The 24,559-nt window shown below is 40.6% G+C and overlaps 1 protein-coding gene across 1 annotated transcript in view; it reads right to left on the bottom strand.

Annotated features, from left to right (window-relative positions):
• Nucleotides 1–13,242: 13,242 nt before the first annotated feature.
• Nucleotides 13,243–24,559, bottom strand: part of UMODL1 (uromodulin like 1) — a 48,885-nt gene continuing 37,568 nt past the window's right edge. Inside the window, exons 16-22 of the mRNA XM_005151695.3 lie at nt 23,330–23,784; nt 22,504–22,646; nt 21,126–21,362; nt 20,127–20,286; nt 16,795–16,879; nt 14,651–14,855; nt 13,243–13,375 (exon numbers count right to left, since the gene is read on the bottom strand). Coding sequence (XP_005151752.2) covers nt 14,671–14,855; nt 16,795–16,879; nt 20,127–20,286; nt 21,126–21,362; nt 22,504–22,646; nt 23,330–23,784 — 1,265 coding nt within the window. The 3' untranslated portion in view covers nt 13,243–13,375; nt 14,651–14,670. The remainder of the gene's footprint in view (nt 13,376–14,650; nt 14,856–16,794; nt 16,880–20,126; nt 20,287–21,125; nt 21,363–22,503; nt 22,647–23,329; nt 23,785–24,559) is intronic.

Here is a 24,559-nt window from a genome sequence, read left to right on the forward strand (position 1 = left end):
ATTGTGTTAGAATGGCAAATTAGTAGAAGTGCACCAAACTGACATCAGTCTTTGGTTCTCCAATACTATAAAGAGGCTGGAGGGGTTGTAAACCTCTACTACTTCACCTTTTTGAACTAGATGGAAAATACTGGATAACCAAGCCTCTCATTGTTAGCTGAGCTTACCCACATTTTCTTTAGCAAGTAAGCTCTTCCTATCTATAGGAACTTTATACGGACAGTCACTGCTGGTTGCCTGCTTTGGGTCCCAACCTTACCCCAGTGATACCATACTCACCTTCCTTCTCTTCACCAACAAATCATTATAGAGACCCCAGGCCTCTGTGTGCCTGTGGGCTCATCAGTGACTTAAACATTTATGTTATGTCATATTTTTAATACCTTTTCTTCCCTGGGGTTTATGCTGATAAAAGCCTTCATAAATCGTTTTCAGTGAGACTTTTTTCAGCCACACTGGGTACAGAGGAATGCTGCTAAACAGAGCACTTGTGGTGCTTTTGCAAAGGGAAGCAGTTCCCTCTTACTCTGCAGCACACCAGGAGTTAATACCTGACTCTCTGGGGGATGGTACCTGTGCTGGCACATCAAGAGCAGTGAATGTACTCAGATTTCCTGCTCTCCCTGTCTGGAGCGGAGTGGGGTAGAGTAAGTCCTGAAGAAGGAAAACCATTATTTATCTGAACTTTTTAAAAGTTTTTTATATGATATGCTAAGATATGATACGACAAGATATGCCAAGACCTGGCACATCTGTAACTACAGAAACTCTAGATTTTTCTCCAACAGCTATGTTACTAAAATTGGTTTCACTTTGGCAGGGAAGTAAGATGAAAGGAAATAGTCCTTGAAATGAACAGGAGAAAGGGGACTGTTGTTCTCTGGTGAGAGGTAGCGGCTTTCAGTTTTGTGCCTTGTTTGACGTAGGAACTCCTGACACAGTCAGATGTTTTCTTAGCAATCATTTAACTGAAATGCTTAATAAATGCATATGAGCTATTCCCTCTTGCATAAATAATTGGCAATCCCATCTTCCTTTTACAGACAAGGCCGATGTCTTCATGCTCCTCTCTCTCCTGGACTCCCGTCAGCCTAACACCAGCCTTTAACTCATACTCAGCTTATGTGCTTATGGTGGTACCATTCTACACATGAGGGTATTGTTTGGACCTAATTTTCTCCCATGACCTCTTCAGGTCCTACTCATCTGTGAACACTGTTTGAGCATCAATGCTCTTGCGAGCTATAGCTTTCCATCCCTTTCAAGGAAAAGGCAGGATATGCCACTCCCTACCTTTCTTAACCAGGATCAGCTTCTACAAAGTGACAGCCATAGAAAATTGGCTGCAAAGTCTACTAAGTCAGGCTTTAACCACCTTAGAAGCAGCACCAGTGTTTTTTTAGTCTACAGTGACACTTAACATGTGTTAAAAAAGTCCTTTATGAATCAAGAGAACGAACGAAGTTTTTATTTAGGAGTGTAAACTCACTTTTACTAACATACAGCAAATGACATAATGAGGTGAGAAAATGAACATGAGCCAGCAGTGTACACTTACAGCCCAGAAAGCCAACCGTATCCTGGGCTGCATCAAAAGGAGCGTGACCAGCAGGTCAAAGGAGGTGATCCTGCCCCTCTACTCTGCTCTCATGAGACCTCACTTGGAGTATTGTGTGCAGTTCTGGTGTCCTCAGCATAAAAAGGACATGGAACTGTTAGAACAAGTCCAGAGGAGGGCCACGAGGATGATAAAGGGACTGGAGCACCTCCCATGTGAAGACAGGCTGAGAAAGTTGGGGCTGTTCAGCCTGGAGAAGAGAAGGCTGCGTGGAGACCTCATAGCAGCCTTCCAGTATCTGAAGGAGGCCTACAGGGATGCTGGGGAGGGACTATTCCTTAGGGACTGTAGCAACAGGACAAGGGGTAACGGGTTGAAACTTAAACAGGGGAGGTTTAGACTGGATATAAGGAAGAAATTCTTTACTGTTAGGGTGGTGAGGCACTGGAATGGGTTCCCCAGGGAGGCTGTGAATGCTCCATCCCTGGCAGTGTTCAAGGCCAGGTTGGATGAAGCCTTGGGTGATATGGTTTAATGTGAGGTGTCCCTGCCCATGGCAGGGGGGTTGGAACTTGATGATCTTAAGGTCCTTTCCAACCCCAACTATTCTATGATTCTATGATTCTATGACTCTCCCACCCCTCTGCCTATCCTCAGTACCATGACAGAATGTCAATGCCAATTACTACAATTAGTGAGAAAGTTAATTCCATGAGCATGTGGATTATTGAATGCTTCCAGCTGCTTTTTTACTCCCTATGAAATAACAGCCCCAAGCTTTGTGAATTTTGAAAACAAAAAAATATTACCTGTAATGACTGCTCAATGTACCTGGCGTGGCAGCACAATCCCTTTTTGTACTCTAGAGCTACATAAAAAATAACCCTATGCAGCACAGCTGTGGGAACAAGAAGTCTGCAATGTTTGTGAATAGGGTACAGATAGTTTAAACAGCTTTGGCTTGCTACTATCCCAACTGGGATAGCAGATATTTTAGTCCTCTGCATAGGTCCATAGAGGATGATGTAAGTTAAGGAATGATTTTTGATTTTTCTGTGACATTGACTGGAGCAACTCAAAGCCACCAAGCTCCTTTTTCTAGGTTAACATATTTGCAAGGCAACAGCAGCTGGGCTTTAGCTATCCATGCCTGTTTGAATATAATTTGTGAGGAACCATTTTGCAAGTCAGATATGGCACCAGTAAAGGCTTAGCTGGAATGCAAATTACTCTTCAGCGGTCTGCCAGAATTAATGGGTGGAGTATGGGATCAAATTCTTGGCTTGTTCAGCTTCGAGATTTAATATAATGGAAGGCTCTGTTTCCTCATTACTGTCTTTATCAGTAGACTCCAGCGCAACATCAATGACTAAGATTTATTCCCTGCTGTTATTTCTTTGTATCTCAGCTCTTTAGAATGCTCTTTTCTTTCCTCGCTTTCTTTAATTTGGTCTGATTTGCTCTCCAAAGGGATATTAATTTAATACATTTCTAGCCTACCTTTTGACTTTGGAGTCCTTCTCCACAAGCCTACCGGTTCATAGCTTTCAAAATACACATATAATAATTTGGCATCTTTATCTAGAAAGGATATTCCCAGGAACATAGGGATCTTATTCTAAGCAAATTTAGCTATGGATCCTTCTCTAAAACATAAATTCTATTTAAAAAAAAAAAAAGAAAAAAGAAAAGATCTTCCAATTCCTATAGGAGCCCTGAAAAGGAAGTAAGCCTGAGAAAGTGCAAATGAAACAACAGACAAAATACCCAAATCTTTTCTGCAGATTGTGTATTTGAAACTACTTATGACTACAGACCTCCTCTTGAATCCCTCAGGTATTTAAGCATTTTGCTGCTTTTTGAAACACTGGTAGTTCAGCAGAAATACTGAATGCCCTTCTAAGTAGCAGCAGTGGGGAAAATTACACTGGTGGGTGAGGTGAAAGGGAGCAGGAAGACAAGCCAAAGAAGGAGCCTCTCCCTCATTATACAATCCTGAGTGCATACCTCACTTTGCAGGGCTAATAGTGAGGTGAAAGCTACCTTCTCACCTCCACTTATCCTGTTTGTGACTCAAACAACATGTGAAAAAAATTTACAGGAAAGGATTTATATATAAATGTGACAGAAAGTACATGCCCAGGGTATTTAAAGAAATACAAGTACTCTTAAAGTATAGTTCTTTACAGGTTTCTTAGTTAACTGCAGGATTTTTTTTTGCTGAGTGAAAGTATTTTTATAAACCTGACTCCAGCATTCACTGTAGGGACTGTCCAAATAAGCAACACTACCTGAAAGTTAATGTCAAGTCTATAAAATTAACTTACAAATGTCAGAACCCACATTCTTTTCAGGAGGAATAAAAAAAAATGCAGGTGCCAGCTCTGATCTTATTGCTGATCTGTGCTTGGTTTTGTATCAGTACATTTTTTCTCCTTCCTCTTGGAGCTAAGACATGTTTAAGTGCCTCCTGCCAGCATGATTGTTGAGGGCTTTTGCTATTGTCCATTACTATGGTGACATGTTGTGGCTGACCGAACTTCATTGGCATAAGGTATACATGAGGGAAGAAGAGAGGACCGGGACTACACTACTTGAGAGTAAGGTGCAAGTGTGGTTAGATGAACGTGAAGGTGGCTTAAACCAGAAAAGCTTCTGCCCTTCCCCATAAAGCTCACTACTTCTAGTCTGAAGTGCATCTTGGACAGATATCTTCTGCTTTCATTACTCAAACACAAAGGAAGATGACAATACTAGTACACAGAGAAAGGGCATTTTTGTGTTTAGAGAAGCCCTAGTGGGTATCTTCACTAAGAAAGATCGCCAAAAATTCTGGGAAATTGGGGATTGCTATTCAGAAACTGCTATGTGGCTTCTGTTGTTTCTCACATACCATTATTCCCCAGCTGGACATGTCTTTGTGAGACCCACTCCACCTTCCTTCCCTCCTGCTCCCCCATGTTTGGCTGTGACTGACATCAGAATGGAAGTCATGCCTACACACACCAAAAGCCTATGAGAATAGATGTCAACAGAACAAAGATTAGGTTTGACCCAGAAAAAAAAAGTTGTCTGTTTTTTCTGAATCAGTCAGTGCATCAAACTTATAAATATGTGTTCATATTCCTTTTTTATTTGTTCAGAAACTGTCTATTTGTTTTGGTGTGTTAAAACAGTGTCACTGCTTGGTTTGTGTCTCCTTTTGTTCCTGTCTACATTGCAAATTTATTCTTTACAGGACAATCTGTCTATATCTACAGGCAGGGTTCTTGTTTTCCTTGTTTCCTGTGTAATAGCACTGGAAAACAACACTTTCCCAAACCCTATTTTACCATGTCACTTGAAATTAGTAGTTACTAATACTGCTGTCAATACAGAAATGAGCAGGGGGGGAAAGTTAGAGGTTCATTTTCTGACTGTAAAGATAGGTTTTCTGGAAAGATAGGCTAATCTTCTAAGTTTTTAATCCAAAGGCATCCTCTCATAGGTTCCCAGAAAGGTCTCACTCTTATGCCACAAAGTCTGAGATTTGGCTCATTTTGGTTAGCTCCCCAAACTCCCTTAACATCCAAAAGCTTTTTCCCCTTTCTCCAAGAAAGTAAAATCTTCACTTCTCCAAGCATTTCTCTTGCTGGATAAGAGAACACAATGATGGAGAGTTCTGGTGAGATTTACCACCTAAACTGTGCTTTCTTGCTGCCATGGATGGATTCATTTGACTGGTGAAGTGAATATACTTACTACACTCCAGCCTTGCCAGAAACTCAGTATTCTAGATTTTGAAAGTATTTACAGTCAAACTATTGTTGACTGAAGGTGAAGTGTGTCCACACCAAAGGAGAGGGAGGAAGAGGGGAAAAGGGAGAGCTTTGAATCAGGCATGAAAACGCGTTTTCAGTAGTGGTGCAATCACACAGCAAGTTACCTCAAAAAGGCAAAACTGGAAATGCATTCCAGTTTCAATTAAGAAAGTTCCTGCTCACCTTCTAGCTGGTCAAAACTAGAAAAAAATGAACAGGTGTGGAACAGAACTGCCGACACACCTAATCGTGGTGTTATCTCGCTCATATCCTTCTTTGGCTTGTTCCCCTAACCTGGGGAAATTCCTTTTAATGGTGTGAGTAAACAGTTAATAGCTTTGCAGATGGTTATCAGCAGAGAAGTAGAATGGTGTCATTTTGTCATCTCTGAAGAACAGTGACAAATAAATGTTTTATTGCATATGAATATGGGAACATGCATCCACATCTGTTGATGCAAAAGAGCAAAAATACTGCATACACTGCATCAAGCCTCAAACCCTCTTTAGGCCCTGGGATGCTTTCCAGAGAGGTTATGGACAGGAAATACATTCAAGAGCACAGCAAAGGCAAAGCTATGTGAAGGAAGGCTCACACAATCCCTGCCCTCCAAAATTTGGGCCTTCAGTTCTACATAAAGTCATACTGTGTGCTACATCAGGCTGCATTTCCTCTTTGATTTCAACCCATCTGACCATAAATGCTCAAATCGTGCAACTAGCTGCAGTAAGAGAAAAGTTATTTGAGTGACTTAAAGCTATAGAACAGGTTTTGTATTACAGAAATTATTTCCATTTGAAGAAGAGTAGAAATTACTCAGAATCTGGTTCTGTAAAGAAGTGACACAGCCTTTGATCTGTATAGCTGTGTAAAGAATGTATCATTCACCACAAGGCAAAAAAAGAGAAAGCCATAATAGGCATTGTGTGTTTATCAGATGAAACTACACAGAAAGCAGCAACAAACTGTGAGCAACTAAATTATGATATCTGTTGCTATTTTAAAGGAGAGGTTGAGAAAAGTGTAGAGGAATGAGTGAGAAAATTCCTCCCTGAGGTCAGAACCGTCTGCACAGCCCTAAGAGGTAGTTACAGATCAGGCAGCTAGGGAAAAAACATTTGATACAAAACTTTTTACATGCTTTGTGTATGACCTCTGTATCACACATTGATTATCAATAATGAGTGTTTTGTGTGCGGCTCTGCGAATGCTTTTGACAGCTAAAACCACACACAGAGAATTTAGATGCACCTGTGGTACACAAGAATATGGCATATATCATGTGGTAATAAATTCACCCTGCCAAGACATGCCGAGTCATTAAGCTTTAAAATCTGCCAGAAAATATAATATTTTCAATAGTTCGTATTACAAATATGAAATATGTTCACAACAGACAAAAAAAAGAGAAAACAAAACCCGTCTTTTGTTTACCTGTAAAGAATGTGGTTAACTGTGCGATTCTTAGCATCTGTATCTAGCACCAACTCAGCAATGCAGGAATACGTATGTAGGGGCTGATCGCTTCCTGAGGTCTGAGTTAACATAAAGTTTGTGGAAATACTCACACTTCCCTGTCAGCAATTACCAAGAGTCTTGGAGGCAATTAGCCCTGGTTTTGACAGTCTTTCTCAATGAGTTTTAGAATTAATTAGCAAACACCTCATTAAAAGTCTGTCCTCTTCTTCCAGGCTATACAAATACAGAATGGATAGTCCCTTTCTAATGTGTATACATGTATCTAGTAGACAGAGCTTCCAACAGGTGTCCAGCTTTCTCACAAGAATTCTTCCATACTCAGCCTCTGAGATTATTAAGTGCAATGCAAAAAGTGACTCAGTTAGAACTGAGAAGTTAAACTTCTCCAATGAAAATCTGCTTTCCTTAGTATTCAATGTTCCAAATTTTCTCTTAATTCATTTATACACCATCCATATAGCCAGGAAATAAAATTTAAACTTGCATTGATTGATATATGCGGGGCATGGTTTTAAACTACTTTGAACAGTTAATTATGTATCCTCTGCTTAGTGAATTAACAGGAATAATGTGCCAAATAACATGAAAATTCTCACTACAGTATTTCATTCTGTAGTGAGAATGAAACAATAGTTTCATTTCAGATACTGAACAGCTTCCACCTTGTGCTGGGAAGGAAAGTGCATCAGTGCAAAATCACACAACAAGGAAATAACATGACAAAAGCACTTCCTTCATGCATAAGTCATTGCTGGCTTATCTTAGCATGTGTAGTACAGTTGTCACACCTTGGTTTTGTAATTATGATACCCGGAAAACAAAAGGAGGCAACTGACTCTGCAGTGTTACACACCAGGGCAAGAATTAAACATAAGAGATGAGCTTTAGGGCTTGTTTATACTTCTGCTAATCTGAAGAGGAAATTTACATGCTTTCCATGCCAGCCTTTCTTCAACTGAAGAGATTTATCTTGCTAATTATAGACTCACAGAATGGTTTGGGTTGGAAAGTTCCTTTGGGAAAATCCAAGGGAAAAATAGGAAAGCTTGATATAAGCACTGAGACGTGTTATGGAACCCCACATTCCGCTGCAAGCTGGCATTATGGAGCTACTTTCACTGATATTTGGAAGCGGATCAGGTATGGTGTGGTAGGTTATAGTATAGCAGTATTCTCAACAGGCTAACACAGTTTTACCCCCAATCACTGAGAAACTGTGAAGGTGCCTCTGAATTCCAAGAAGAGACTGCCTTTCTGTCAGACACATTTGGGTAGAATTTTCATTTAGGTGAAATCTTTTCAGCAAACAATATCACTTGGGAATGTGCTGGCAGCTAATTGCACTGTTGACAGTGTGGGTTATTCATGGCTAATATTCAGTAATACCTGAACTCTGCAGATCCACTCAGGAAATGTCTGGTTTTGCTTCTTGTACTGTCTAGAGCTTTGATATGAAATGCCAGCCACAAACAATGTTCCTATTTAGTCTTTGGCATCTGGCAACTTGAAAGGCTGGATCAGCAACATTTTGAACAAATATGGCTATTACTAGTACATGAAAATAGAAGGATGTTGTGTTTTTTCTAGTGCCAACTTTGAGAGACTAATTACTGAGTGTTATGTATGAGTACCTTTATTAAGCTTAGTCTAGCATATTTAATTGTGCACTGTATCATACCTGCTCTATGAGAATATAACATTGTCCACTCAGTTACACAGCAAAGAATATGAAAATAAGTGAATGGGATGTTTACTGAATCAAACTTTAATTTTTACAGTTTTTCTAGAGCACAAGACCAAACCACACCAAATGCCACAGCTGATAGTTTGTTTGAGGCTACATTTTGCAGTCCATTTAAAAATCAGCTCATAGATAATAGAGATACTTGATATTGCTGACAGTTCCCTGAGTTTCCTGAGTTTCCCAGCATTTATTTGACTAACTTTTCACATGTTCTCCTCCTTTTCACTTGTTTAGCTACAGCTGTAACATCCTTGAACAGTAGGAAGGCACCTCTGTTGTCTTACAGATGTATGAGAAGTACAACCTTGTAAACTTTAGTCTCTCAGCTGAAATGACATCTGACTCTCACCTGACTTCTATGAAAGTAAAATCTGTATGCAAGGATATCCAGACTGTGGTTCTTGCCCTATATCTTGGGTGTCCTATATCCTGGGCTTCTCTTATGAGACAGTACTTGTGAAGATGAAATAGCGTCCCTCTTCTGCTATTCACTGATACAGACCCCTGGAGATTTCATGGCCTCCCTGGGAACATACATGTTTAATAACTTGCAGGTTTGTTATTTCTAGCACTTCCCCCAGAGCTGTTTCTTAAACTAATACTGGTATTTTCATGGAGTAAATCCACAGACATCAGAAAAAGGCCTGAAATGGCCCTGTGCTATTGACTTACTGCATTCCTTTGTTGTAATCACGAGTGTAGTGTCTTCCCACTGATAAGAGCAACTGATATTTGTGCATGTTTTGGTACAGTGTATCTTTGCTTTTACTGCTTTCAGTTCCCCAGCAAAGCCATTCATATGGTGGGGAATGTGAAGTTCATTCATATGGTGAGGAATGTGAAGTTCAAGCTCAGCCTTGGCTGCAGTGACCACGGAATGGTGGAGTCTGAGGGCCAAGGAGGGTACACAGCAAACTTGCTACCCTGGACTTCAAGAGAGCAGACTTTGGTCTCATCAGTGGTCTGCTTGGTAGAGTACCATGGAATAAACCCCTGGAGGGAAGAGGGGCCCAAGAAGGCTGGTTAATATTGAAGGATGACCTCCTCCAAGCTCAGGAGCGATGTATCCTAACAAAGAGGTAGTCAGAAGAAAATACCAAGAGGCCTGTGTGGATGAACAAGTAGCTCCTGGACAAATTCAAACATAAAAAGGAAGCCTAAAGTATGCAGAAGAAAGGACAGATAACATGGGATGAGTATGAAGCAAATATGATGCTTATACATGCTCCAGGAACAGCCACTGGGAATTTTTCCACTTCCAGGGGAATTTGCTATGTGTGGAAAGGTGCTGCATTGACAAGTCTTCCGTGTTACCCCCTGGCAGACAGTGTCACATCCAGACTACGTGCCTGAGAGCTTCTTTAGCACAAGATAGCAGCTGTCCACACAGCCAGAGAGAGGTGAATTGAAGAAACAGGCAGATTCCCTGAAAACTCTAGAGTGAAGTACTGTCCACAGTTGGCCTGCTAGGAACAGGAGATAGCAAGGAGAGAAGAGAAATCTGGAAACAAAAGGAAGTTGTCTTGAAGAACGGTAGTTATTCTACAGAGAGGAAAATATTCAGTTGCAGGTTTGCCACAAGCCCTGCAGGACAGACCCCCAGGCAGTGTAGATGTTATGGAGCAAATCAAAGAAGCCTTTAGGTGGCTCTGTGCTCTCAGCTTCCTACCAGATCCATACCAGTAGCCAACATCATGTTTTTAGATTAACTGCAGCTAGACATTTTCAGTTCCTTTAACCTGTTTCCTTCCGCAGCCTGCAAGAAAACTTTCCAGACAGGCATTAAAAAGTCAGCTCCTTTATATTTTAATGGACAATGAAATTTTCCAATTATATCAGCTTTTTCCCAACCCTCCTGGGACCAGTTTGGCAACATTATAATGTGAGAGAAAGGACTAATGATGTGTCTTTTTATCAGGTGTCAACAGTGTTGTGCTCTCGGAACAATAGAGACACTAAGCATACATACCACTGATCTTAAGTGCTTCCTAGGAAACAATGTAGGAGGTCAAAACTAAATCTTAATTTCTCCATATTTTTTATCCATTGTCTCAAATAATTATCTAGATCAGGTGCTTCCTTAACAGAACAAAAAGTGTGCAACACCAGACTGGAAATGGGGTTGGTCGGTGTGCTCCTCTAGAAAATTTCTCCTTGGTCTCAGAATGACTTGTCTGGTGAAATTGCCTGATATGGGGAGCTGACCACAGCAGTCAAGCCATAAGCCTTCCAAAGTAATCAAAACCTGTCTGAGCAGCAGATGGGGTGAAACAGTAGAGACAGAGGGATCCTAATGCACCTCATACATTTCCTCCTTGATAGGAAACACCTGTGAAACACCTCAAAGGAATGAGGGTATGTTCCTCTAAAAAGGGTGACATGGTCAATAGCCCAGCTTATGTGCCTCTGTACCAATGCACACAGCATGGAAGAGCTGGAAGCCACTGTGCGGCGAGCAAGCTGCAATCTAGTCACTATCACTGAAATGTGATGGTACGAACATCATGATCAGAGCACTGCATTCAATGGCTATAAAATGTTCAGAAGGGTAACGGCACTCTGTTGGCGTTTGGATAAGGTCATGTATTGTGTTTTGAGTGATGCTTGCACACTATGCTACTACTTGAACAGTACTTTAGAAGTTGCCCCATCCACGCAATGCACATCATAATATTTGTGACTAAATCATAGAAAGAAAATATAACAGTACAAAAGCCACCAATGTTACAATAATGCTTTTATTAAGACACCAAAACTCTACTAAACAGACTCAGTCACAATAACAGTTTCTGCTGAGCACACAGGGTGCCAAATACAAGCTACTGTTTTGCATTTCATCCTGAAGATGAGGGCTCAGCTTTTGTAAATGGCATAGCTCCACTGAAATCAATAGGCAAATCTCTAGTCCTGTCACTTTCAAGCAGTTTAGGACTGTTAGTACTAAAAGCTAGAAAAATATTTGTAGTAAAATAGCTTCTCCTTTCACTGTGTCCAGAAGGCAAACACTTTATATATTTGTAAGCAAACTGGTCAAAAGTTAGGAGACACCTACATAATCAAAAGCTAGTGGTTATGTTCATCACACTCTGAGATTGCAAAGATAATTTGCAGTTTCATTAATAAACTGAAACCAAATGGAACATTTTTTATATCAGGATCTAATAACTGGTATTTCAGCAAGGAAAAGACAGCTCAAAGTTTTCTGTTCCTTATAGATTCACTTGAATCAAAATCAGAATGCAAATTATTATTCTGAAATTTATTGATATATTTGAAAGGTATCTATATAACCTAAGATAAATCAGTACAACCTTTTGCAAAATGTGGAAGTCCTTTACCCAGTAATCTTAATAGCTAGCAGAAATTGGACTGGGGGGTGGAGGGGGTAATGTGTAAAAAAATCAGCTTTCTAATGCTATTCTGTACTAAAATAGAAAACAACAACAAAAAAAAAAACACCAAACCCCCCCCCAAAAAACAGCATCCAAAATATGAGATATAGCTACTAAGAGTATTTGTGAATTCAAGTTAATGACCAATTTCCACTTCATGTATTTATAATGGTGTCCATCAAACTTACAGAGGAATTAGCTTGTTTAGTGTAAACTACTGGATTACATATGACCCAGACATAGCAGACTCTGTCACTGTGTAGGAGGAGTGCATGCAGCAGTCAAAACCAAGGGATGGTGGGGACAAGTTACCACACTGCTTTACTCTCCATCTTCTAACACACTCACTGAAGCGGAGGTTTGGGGCAGCCAAGGTAGGAGCTGGAAGGTTTGCGAGAGTGAAGAGCAATGCCCTAGGAAAGAGTCCAGCTGGAGATGCTTACTGTGTTCCAGTTTATCCAGCTGAGTAGACTGTTGTAACCAGTGGAGCACGTAAACTGAATCTGTGCTGCTGCACTAATGGTAGGGTCTTGCAGCTAGGCAAAAATTCAGCTCAAATTTATAGCTATTCAGTTACAATTGGAGTACTCTCACTCAGGTGGGCACCATACTCGGTGGTTTCACTGCACAACCATTGTGGTGTAATTAAACAGAATATGCAGGTACCTATTGACATATCGGCAAAAATGGGGCTGCCAGTAACAAAAATAGTTTATTTCTTCTATTTTTTTTTTCACTGAGTCCTTGTTAATAAAGGAATTTATATTCAAATCTCAAAAATCATGCTGAAGAACACTCTGAGTAGGTTATGCCTCAGATTGATGGTACCTTTTCTTTATCTGGTGGCAAACCCAATACTTGCTCTCCAGCTTCTGTATGCTTAAGGCATTGCACAATTAGTTCTTCAGTGTTTGAAGCTGTAGCTCGAAGTTTCAACCTCACCTTAAGTAAACAGTGAATTACAAACTGAAAAGGAAATCTTTCTAAGGGTTTTTTGATTTACTTCCTGGAATATTTATAGAAACATGCAGCTTGTCAATAGTAATGGTACAAGTGATGCCAAAATGGGCACATGGTGACATTGCACAGTGGGAGAGCCAAATATTGGAACTTGATTAGAGAACCATTAAGTCTTTCTTTTTCCCTTCTATTTTATCCATAATAAAACCTGCCAAAAATCACTTCATCCTGGAGCTGCAGGGACAAATAGTTCTCATGACACCAGGGAAGAGCCAGATTAACAAATAAATAAGTAAATAAAAGGAGGGATTGAAGTTTTTTATATACAACATTAGTTTGGAAGAGTCAGTGTTGTAAATAGTCATGACCACCATTGTGAAGCGTGATGAAAGCCGAATGCTGAATGAAGATAAGCTTCAGTTCTTCATGAGATGTGATACAACTGGAAAAAAATAAAAAGCAAACTGATTGTGACTGAGAAAGGTAATCAACTGCCTTCCAAGATAAATACATAGGAAATAAGAGCTGAGTAGTTCCAGCATCTAAAAGGAGCCCTTAGTTGAGTCTTCAACATAGTGTATAATGTTACGAGCTTGACGATATCCTTTGTGTTACGACCTCATAGCACAACTATAGAATTTCCGTTGCTGTCAAATATTGCAGTCACCCATGACCACTCATGAATGATTCAGAGTGATGAATGAAGACTAGCTAGTCTTCTCTCAGCTGAGAGGCTCAGAGGCTTCATATATAGGTTTTGACTTCAGGGTCCTAAGTATCCTCTTTACATTGGATTATGCCTCTCTGTTGGGATCTCTGTCACTGATGGAACTGTACAGCTGCTGGCACTGTACCAAAAAGCCCTGGGTAACCTTCCCTTTGCGATCCTAACAAGAAGCCCTGCTCAGCCTTTGGAAAGCAAAGCATCACTCTATAAGTGACTTCCTAGGAGCTGTCCATAGGTGACTACAGAGTATGATTTTCATAATGTAAGACTGATGGAAATAGAGCTAATCATGACTGTGCAAGATTCTGGGAGCTGATAGCTGGAATAAAGTCTTCGCTGACCTTTCTCTGTGATACGTATTGAGTCATTGAACTTAGTGAACTAAATTATCTGTAAATACCATCATGATGAGTCTAGAAGATTTCCTGTGGTCATGGAAGCTGCATTGTCATGCTCTTTATGTCTAAAATCCCACTATTTTCTTGAAAAACACATCCTAAAAAAAAAAAACAAAACCACCAAAACAAAACAAAAACCAATCAAACAAAACAAACAAAACAAAACGAAACCAAAAACAAACAAAACCCAAGCTTTTGCACAAAGGGATAATTTCCAAAGCAGATTTATAAATAGAGTGGTAAAATTTCTCTTGTTATACCAATTAATGATCCAAAACCAAAAGGGATACATTTGTTGTGGAATGGGTCATTGGTATACTCCTAAAGTGGTGTACCATGTACTCTGAGACTGAAGCCATGAAGGAAGACAAAGAAGAGAAAGCTGTCTTCCTCCTCTGTAGTGTGTAGCATTTGAAAACAGCAAGAACAGTAGAAATTTCATTCTTACTTCTATGACCTCCCTCCACAGCAAATGGAACAAGAGCTTCAAATACCCGTAAACAGAGGATGCTCATCTGCAAGTATATAACCATTTCAGGAAGAGATAAACAGCTAAAAAAATGAAAGTAACAGATCATAATTCAGTACTTACATCTGGTAATTTGGAAATCACTAATCATAGAACACTTGGTAGCTGAAGTTGTCAGACTTGATTCTGAAGTTGTAACTTCCCGTCTTTCTCTGGTATGTGAAGATGAGAAGGCTCACAACTCCCAGCACAATGCCAAACACAGCAAAGGCAATGAGGATGATGTATCCAACTCCCATGCTAGCCTCCTGTTTCTTCAAATCAGATCCTAAAAAAACAAAATTTGAAAAAAAAGGTTTTAAATTCACAAATCTTTTCCTAAGTAAGAAAAAAAGCCTTGCCCACAAATTAGCTAAAATGCATGTTGAAGCACAGAGCTGTCAATACAGAAGTAAATCAGCCTTTTGCAGAAGGTGATTCTTACGGAAAAGTACGTGAGCCACAGTCCAAGTTCTCTTTTTACATATAAGTGCAGAGTCCTTGCACACATGAGTGTGATGTGTCTTTCAAATTTAACTCTGTAATTTTCTATTAAAATAAGAATTAAAGTGTCATCACTGATGACTTCAAAATTCTGGCTTATTTTCAGAATAAAATACTCATCTGCCTAGAGATGAAACATTGTCCTATATTAATCCTGCTCCCATTCATCTATGGTTATTAAAACCCACTTAATTTGCTTTATGCTCATCTGCAACATTTTCTTTAAACACAAAAGTATTTAGGGAAGGATTTTCATGTGTGTTAGATCTCTAAGCTCCCATTCTGGTCAGTGGAGCAGGCATGTGGCCAAGCAGTATAGGCAGAGCAATTAAAGATTTTTTCATGTTTCACTGCCAGCAGTTTACCTGACATCATAATTCATGTTGTCTCCTTCCACACAGAGATGCATGCCACTGTGTGATCTAGCCTCACACTTAAAATGAGATGTGAGCATCCAAACTGGAAGTAGGAGACAACATCTAGTAGTACCACATTTGCCTAGGAATCAGTGTAGTACAACACAAATAAAGCTCCTCTCACCAGAGGTCCTTTTAATATAATGACCCTTTTTCAATACTGGAAATGCACTGGGATCTCAAGTGAAAATGGGACTGAGATCTACATGCTGTAAGTGCTGTACGAAGAAACCTATATTGCCAAGTTTAAAAAAAAAGAACTAATTCAGAAATGAATGCTGAACACCTGTTCTAACAGATTAATACTTTCATATAATGGAAGAAAAATACAATATGCTAAGCCAGAGAGAGTTTCTATGTCCAAAAGAACATTGTGAGTGTCACAGCAGAGAAAAATACCCTGAACCAACCAACAGTCCAGCATTAACTTACCTCCACAGTCAAAATAGCCTTAAGTGACTGGCAAAACAGGCAACCAGCAGAAGGAAAGGGGTGACTTCTATCTATTCCTAGTAGTTATGTGTTAGAACTCATGTGTAACTTATGTGTTAGTTATGTGTTAGATACTGATGTGTATAAATACTCTCAATGAGTGTTTTGTGTGAATAAGATGTGAATGCAAATGACTGGAGGAGGTCAAATGACTGAAAAGGTTAGAGGCCACAAGTGCCCTTGAAAACATAGTTGGGGTTAAGGCAGAAGAGGAAGAGTAACAGATTAGACCTTGCTTGTATACACTGCTAGTGTTTGCTCTCTGTTAACCTGTACTGTACCACTCCACCAGATTGATCAAGGTGGTGTACATCAGCTGTGCTCTGCCACTTTTTCTCATGGTAGCAATGAAGTCAATGCCAGAGAATCCAAGGAAACACAATAGTACAATCACTTTATCTCCTCTTATTTTGGACTTCAGAGCTCAACATTATCACTGTCTAACAAGAATGTAAACACTTGAAAGACTGGTTGCAATCTAAAACATTACAGCTGCTTTCACACTTTGCAATTTTAATAACAGTTTGATTTTGTGCCTTTTGTACTTGCTACCCTGTGCAAATAGCTACATGTAGCACTTTATCCTTTTCTTTTCTACAGTCCATGGACAATCTGAGAATCGCTTCACCACAGAGGGCACATGCTTTTCCACATTGCCACATGGTTTCAGTAAGAATGCCTGCTCCTCAGAAAAACAGGCAGGGCGGCGTGGAAACCTTATATCACAGGTCTTCAGGTTCTTTTGGCAGTCAAAAAGAATCTTGAAGTGACAGTTACTTCATGTTACCTTTTTGTAGGCATCGATTCATAACTCACCAGCTGATCTACACAGGGGTCCCCAAGATGTTCTGTGCGTAGCGACGGTTTCACCAGTCTTCATGGATCGAACTGCATGGCATCTCTGAAACAATCAATTCAAACTCTAACAAGTAATATGGCTTACTAATTAAAAATAAAAAACCTTTGAATGAGTATGTGATGAGCCCAGTGCAATTCTCACTCACTGGGGTTTTCATTTCTTAATGTCATGCTTTGTTAAACTGAAATGAGCACCAAATGGAAGTTCAAAAGAAATAACAATAAGGAAGCATCAGTATAAAATCTGTAATTAGTCACACTGGAAGACACTGCTGTGAGCAGGCATTTCACACAGACAGTCTCTTTCTTTTCAATTAACTTCCTGTTTAGTTTAGAGAAACCTTACAGAAGAAAAAGCTTCTCACTATTTCTATACACCAGAACTTTGCACATATTTTTGTTTGGATGTTTCTACTGTCTGTGGCAGACACAATAGATACTACAGATACTACAACTAGCACCAGCAAAAGCAGTGCAACTTTCAGCCCTTACCAAGCTGTGTGTCATAGGATCAAATAGAATGGTTTGGGTTGGAAGGGTCCTGAAGATCATCCAGTTCCACCCCCACTGCCATGGGCAGGGACACCTCACACTAGACCAAGTTGCTCAGAGTCCTGTCCAACCTGGCCTTGAACACTTCCAGGGCTGGGGCAGGCACAACTTCCTTGGGCAGCTTCTACCTGTTTCTCACCACTCTCACAGTAAACCATTTCTTCCTTATATCCAACCTGTCATTTGACAATGCACAACTCTTCAGTGACATGTAAACTACTAATCTGGGAGCTATTAGCTTGAAAGCCCTGCCCTGTGAAATGCTGGGGATTAGCTGCTTTAGATTTGTGTGAGCAGCACCTGCAGAATGCAAGCACATTCATTTCCTGAGTAGCATCATTTAGTTTGTTTGCTACCTATAGGTCTCTGAGGGGAAGCGTAACCCTTTGAGGTTATTTAATAGATACTGTGGCTCTCCTGGAAGTGCACATAAAAACAGAGAAATTGCGATACTGTACTAAAATTAGCGAAAGAAACCAGGGAAATGCAGAGCTGTTTTGACCATCTTGTCTGTACAAAAATGTCTTATCAGCACTACCAGCCTGGTTACACTGAAAAACCTCTACAGTCCACTGTCAGCAACAGCGTCTTTAGCTGCATCAGCTCCCACAAAAATACCCATGTAGCTGTGACTTTCACCTACCCTTTAAAAGCTTTCCCAGCTAGGCAGATTTAGAGAAAACAATTACATAGCTACTTGACATCAATGATTTTTCGGTTCCATGTGGCCATGGAGCAGCCACATTCCACCAAACATATGCACGGAAGAGGAACATCACTCTCCTTCCCATTCAAAGTCACGTTTCTTACTTATTTCTTACTACATTGCTCCCTGGTCTGTGTTTTTTTCTACTCTGAACTATAGAGTACCTTCCTCTCTCCTGACAGTAAAACAAGGAATAAAAAGACTGGGTAAGAAGAAATAATACACCAGATCTAAGGCTCAATGTTGTGGGCAAAGGGTTGATACAAATCTGCCCTTAAGCAAGTCAGTATTTTCCAGATTAGCAGAAGGATCAGAGGATCACATCCCAGACCCTGGGCACTTTCCCAGCCATCTCACATTATTTCTGAATATACTTTGTTCTTTCTTTAGTTTTCCTTGGCATTTGCACCTCCTGCAGCTCCCCCTCTCTCCTTTGCAAAAGCCATTGTCATCCTGTGTGCATGTGCGTAGTACCTGTCTTCTCTGCATAATTTCAATCTCAATCTCGGATACTGAATTCACTAACTCTTCATGGGGGTAAATTTTGCATAGGACAAAAAAAAATATCTCTCTCTCATATATATATATGAATATTATAAAATATATGAAGGAGGAGGGCCTCACTGATTAACTCTGCTGTGCCTCGTTTACTGCAGATGTCGATGTGAATCAAACCTCATTACCCCAACACAGACCCTTGTAATTCAGATCACAACCAGTTGTTTAGTTAACCATATTCTAAAACTCTAATCTGTACAGCTAAAGCTTGCTCTAACACCAAACTCCGAGACTCCTAGCAAAGCAACCATACCATCCGATATAGTCCCTGTGGTGTCCATCCCTCTTATTTCCCTGATTTGCACTCACCACCATGTCCCTCCTCAGGTGTGGAGGACACACAGTGAACCTGGGGAAGGTGTCACTGCAGTGAGCTTGGGGAGGGCACCACCTCCTCCAAAGGAGGGCTTAGGGGGTTGCTGAAGCACTGATCTTTACTGTGCAAATTCAGCCGTGAAACTGGAGCTATCTTTCAATTTGTCAGTTGTGTTTCCTGCCACTAGTTTGTTGGGGAGTTTTAATGTAGAGGGAGCTTTTTACTTTGGAAAGGAAATTATTATCTTTTACTAGCCATTTTTAATCTTTTAGGAAGAGATCATTTGCTTTGTAATGGGCTTAAACTGAGTTATCTAGATCTAGAGGAAAGTTAAACAATGGAAGAACTCCAAACTGCTAATGAAAACATCCTGTATAGGAAAAAAGCCAGGAAGGCTGGCAGAGGGAAAGGAGAATTCCTGCATATCTGCTATAAAGAAAAAAATGAGGCCATCATCAAAATCTATTTTTTCTTATTTCTATGGTAGCAGAACATTTTTAGATGAAGCAATGTGTATCACTTATATAGAAGTAAAAAGAAACAAAACAATGTTTTGGAGCACAGATATTTAGAACCTGAAGTTGTTATCAGAACACTGCTTGGTTTATTGCTTTAAAAAGCAACAGGCCTTTAAAAATCCATAATAAACTTAATGCCACCATGTTGCCTTTCCTGACATCTAAACTCCCACCTGGAGAAGCAAATCCCAGGAAAAAAAAAAAAGGACAGAAAAACATCCCCAATAAATGTATTCAGACTTGCCTGCTGACACTGCTAATATGGGTGCTTGGTTTTTTGTGACATGTCCATCTGAGCTGAGACATTTCTGAATAGCCTATCTCATTGTGACTCCTGTTCACTACCTTCTAGCCACCCATATGCAGAGGTGAAAGGTTCAGTTCTCAGGTCCCCCCAACTTCAGTTTGCTCATTTCTGTGCAAGCTCCATGCTTTTAACTACAAGGATGAGGAACAGGCAGGAAGGCGGACACTTCCATATGGTTGCAGTTCTTTCCCATCCGTATCTACTCTCAGAAGAAAATGAAGGAAAATTTCAAGAGCTATTTCAAACCATGTTTGAAAACATTACTCCTTCAATTCCATAGCAGGACTGCATATGGCGTGTTAGAGAAAATAACATATTGGAGCAAACACTTACTGTCCTGCAGGTGCTTCCTGGTTTCTCCATACAAATACGAATTTTGCAGTGTAAGTAAACCACAGAATTGTTGACAAAGGAAAAGATTTTCATCTTAAACTGTGCTTTGCTTGAATTCCCATTCTCTAGCAGTGTGGTGTATGTATTTGGGATGGGACAGCTGAAAAGGAAGAGAAAAAACATACACAGCAGCTAGGGCTACAGAAAGCATGCTCTGGTTATAGCACATAACTCAGGTTGCAAGGCTCCTTTAGAAAGTCACAGCCAGGCCCTCTGTGAAGCAACTCTCCAGCAGTGTAGGGGCTATTTGCAGCTTTATTCTGACAGTAACCAAATAGAACAGGAGCTTTGAGAAATGGTTGGAGAGTTGGAAAAGAAGGGAAAGAGTGACAGAAGGATTTAAACTTGGCTTCACCAAACACAAACTGAAGGAACATATAAAAAAAGAATAGCTTCTGTTACTGTGCAAAAGGACTATCCTGGATTTTAAAGTGGCAAGTGAGCGCAGGGAATATGACATTGGAGTGAGATCAGGGATTCGAACAGGTTAAATCTCCCCTTTTACCAGAGGCTGCATTAATATTATGTGTGAGTCACAACACATAGGAATCAACTAACCTATGTCTTGATTTCCAAGAGGCACCTGAGTCCTTGGTAAGATGAACCACAGGTGAAGTACACACTTTTCGAATGCTCTTTCACTACCATAGGTAGTAGTGGCCAAAACCACCTATTTGTTCAGGTCAGAAGTACAGCTCCTTTAGAAAACTATGGGGAAGACAAACTCAAACAATCACTACATTACCCTTTGAAAACATTTTCTTTTCATACCTACCTTTCTTGTTCAAAGAAGGTGTGACCAGTCCAAATGGTAAGGGACTGTGTATAAGAATGATGAAAACACACATAAAAGGCATTTAAAACGTAACACATTACTACTCAGCACCACTGGAAGATCTGAGGTATGACACATGCTATTTGTGAGTGGCATTGCTGTACCTGTTGCTGATAAAAACAAAGGAAAGGGGATCCACTGAATTATTAGTTGGAGTTGCCCAGCAGTCAGTTAGAACCACCTTGAGCTTGCTGTCTGCTCTCTGGATTCCCACTTCAATCAGTACATCATCACTGGCAGAGATGCTGAAATTTTTTGGTATTGGGGAGTTTCCGATAAACAACTGCATTTCTGTTCTGAAGTGTCCAGATCCATGCAGATCCTCAAAGATGGTGTAAAGTCTGAAACACCAATAAACCTCATTTAAAGACCAAAGATTTGACTGCTTGTTTCTATAAGTCATAAATCAGTGCCCATTTCTCCACTCCTTGCACATTTAAGTAGTGAGGAGTGATTTGCAGTCCAGGATGTTAGGACAATGTTCAATAGAAAAGGGTGAAAATGCACCAAGTTTTTAATTAGAAATGTAGGGAGCATGGGAATACAAGTGTGAAAACCCAAAGGGTGGAATGTTTTGGCAATACAAATAAAGCAGAGAGAGATAGGTAAGTGAGGCAAAAGGGAAATAAAGCTACAAACTCTGTTAAAGTTTAAAATAAGGAGAGAAAAAGCGTAGTGCAGAAGAGAAAAAAAAAAATAGAAGGGGCAAATCTGAACAGTAAGGGAGGGACAAGAGAGAATGATAAAGCTCAGAGAGAAGAGCCCTGGCAAAGACTTTGTGGGGGATAGAAAGGAAAATACAGTGTTTGGATAGAGTTATAAAGCAGAAGGTTGATTTGGTAATGACAGCTTAAGCATGGTGCTAGGCAAGAGAGAGGAGGTGCACTTGCATGAAGCGAGACCATTCATCACCAGAGCAAAGCTTGTGCTGCCACCTCTTCTGTGAGAATGTGCTTGACTTCCCGTGAACAGTGCATTTGGTTCCATCTTACTTGAAGATGGAGCCTTCCATTAAAAAGTACTTGCATTACAAGTGGATCAAATATGCATTTGTAGGAGTTCAAAATTGCAGTCCTCAGAACCCACATAGCAGTCTGCATGCCTACATAGGCTGAAAAATCATTGTTCTGTTCTAAAAGCAGGAAAACACTGTTATTGCTATGTATGATTGCCCAGGAAGGCAAAGAGAGGTTGGGAATTCTGACTCCTGAACCTGCACCAGTAGCTCCCAAAGGCATATTTTCATCTGTGGTTTAGCCAGACAACAGCCAAGCTTGTTGACAGTTGGATTTATTGACACATTAGAAGGAGTAAGAGAGAAGCGGATAGAAGGGATCACCTGAGCACAGGACTCACAGGATGGCCAACTACGTAGCATAGCAAGCAGTCACTGGATACCGCTAAGGTCCCTGGATATTTTTCCACTGTAGCAGCTCTTGGCCACCACAGCAGCATTTCAAAGCAGGCCAAGTTGTTACTCACCCTTCTGCAGTGTATCCAGAGGAAGTCAAGAGATCATTTTGAAACACACAGTGAATGGGGCTAGCAACTTTTAAGTGGTGGATTACTCCCTGAGCAGAACCATCGTTCCGAAGGATGGTTTTCACTACTGTATTAGTCATGTTCTGCAACACAGAAAGAAGAAAATGCAACCTGTGAACATCAGTGTTTCAGGGATATACAGAGCTACAGGCTTACCAGCTTCAAGTGCTTAGGCACTATCCATACTCCTAGCTGCAAAAATTAAACAGATTAAACCTCTGTACTTTAGCTGCTGTACAGTGAGACAATGAAAATCCACTGACCTTTCTCCTCTTTCTCAGTCTGCAATGATTATTGCTCCACAAGGGACTTTCTCTACTTTGATGTGGCCTGAGCACAGCCTTTCGTTAGGGATCCAAAGAGACAGCCATCACTTTTTGTCCCCACTACTGGTGGCAATTAAAGCATTCATGTACATGCAATAATGAAATTACTTTTAAGAAAAGAGAAGCTTCTGACAGCTACAAAGGAAACCCAGAGAGGCATGGGAAGTGACTCTCTCAGTTTGGAGATGCCCTTGGGTTTTGCTGCCTGGTCTCTTTCTTGACCCTTCTGTTGCTTGCTTGCCCCCCAGTCCCAAGGAGGTAATTTTCCATTATGGGAAGGGGGTTTCTTTCTCCAAAGAAATTTCTTAGTTCAACATTTCAGCAACCAATAGAATGTAGCACCCAGCTACGTATCTGCCATTGCCCCTCCCATACCTTCCCTCCCACTGACAAAAAAATGCTCTGGGGCTTCTCCACATTCACCAGCTCAGGGGACTTACAGTCTCAACTTCAGTGCCACAGTCACGCCAGCCTGCCTGCAGCACAACGTGAGTGCCATTGCTGATGCTCACATTACAGCGAGGCTCCCCCAGGTACAGGGAGGTTTCTGGAATAGACTCCTTCTGTAAAAATCTCTTCTGGATGGCAAGGACGATCTTCTCGATTCCACAGAACACTTCCACTGCATCTTTAATGGAAACCTCCTGGGCAGGTTTAATGAGGGAAAGAGGGGATGCTTGAGGAGAAACACCAGGAGTTGACACAGGATCCATGGTGAGAAGAGGCAGCACTACATTGGAGAACGTGGTGTCCTCCAGACCTTTGTGGTCAGTAGTAAGGTCCACTGAAGTAGAGGAAGGAACATGAGTTGAAGTTTGCAAAGATGTCGCAGGTGAAACTGTGCTGTGTACAGGTTTCTCATCCATCGCTGTTGCATTCAGGCTGATAGGAAATGCTGAAGAATGCCAGAAATAAAGGTTCTGTTGTAATTTACAAGTTCAGATTGATTTCATAAAGTAAAAACAAATTCTTAGGAAGAAACTCAACTACTGGCAGAAAACTACCTTCTTTTGGTTTTTAACACTCTCTACTTACTGCCAGAGCTGTGACTTTTGTTTTAAGAGAGTGCCCAAGAGATAGATAAAGTGCCTGTCAGTAAAGCTAAAGTGCTCTATTTCCTGAGAGCTGCAGTAGTTAGTGTGCTCAGGTAAAACCTGTATACACAGCTTTTGGAAGATCAGTGCTTCCAAGAGATCCCCAACTCTAAACTGCTCAGGAAATGTTCATATGTTTTTCCTAGTACTGTAGGAGACTGCACACTTCTGGATGTGGGGCACAAACAGGAGCAGTTTGTTAAAAAAACCTGTCCCCATTTGTGATCAGTTGGTATCCGGAGATATGACCCTGAGCACTTTGGAAAACCCATTTTGGGAGAAATGCAGGACAAACTTCCTGCAGCAAGCCTACACTGCACATGCGTGTCCTGAGAGACACAGTGGGAAGCTGAAAAAGCTTGTCAGCAGTAATCTTTCATGGCTTCAGGAAAAAAGCAAGCAGAGTAAATGGGAAGCACAGACTGAGATCAGTGAGTATGTCAAACACCTGACATCCAGCGCAGGCTCTGAGGTTACCCTGTGGCTCTTTGGTGATAGAAACAACCTAAGTATTCATCCACTGCTGACTTAGAAAGCTTCAAGATAATAAACTCAATTTGCAGTGAAACATAAAGG

This window comes from Melopsittacus undulatus, chromosome 2 (assembly GCF_012275295.1).
Source record: "Melopsittacus undulatus isolate bMelUnd1 chromosome 2, bMelUnd1.mat.Z, whole genome shotgun sequence".
NCBI classification, from domain to species: Eukaryota; Metazoa; Chordata; class Aves; order Psittaciformes; family Psittaculidae; genus Melopsittacus; species Melopsittacus undulatus.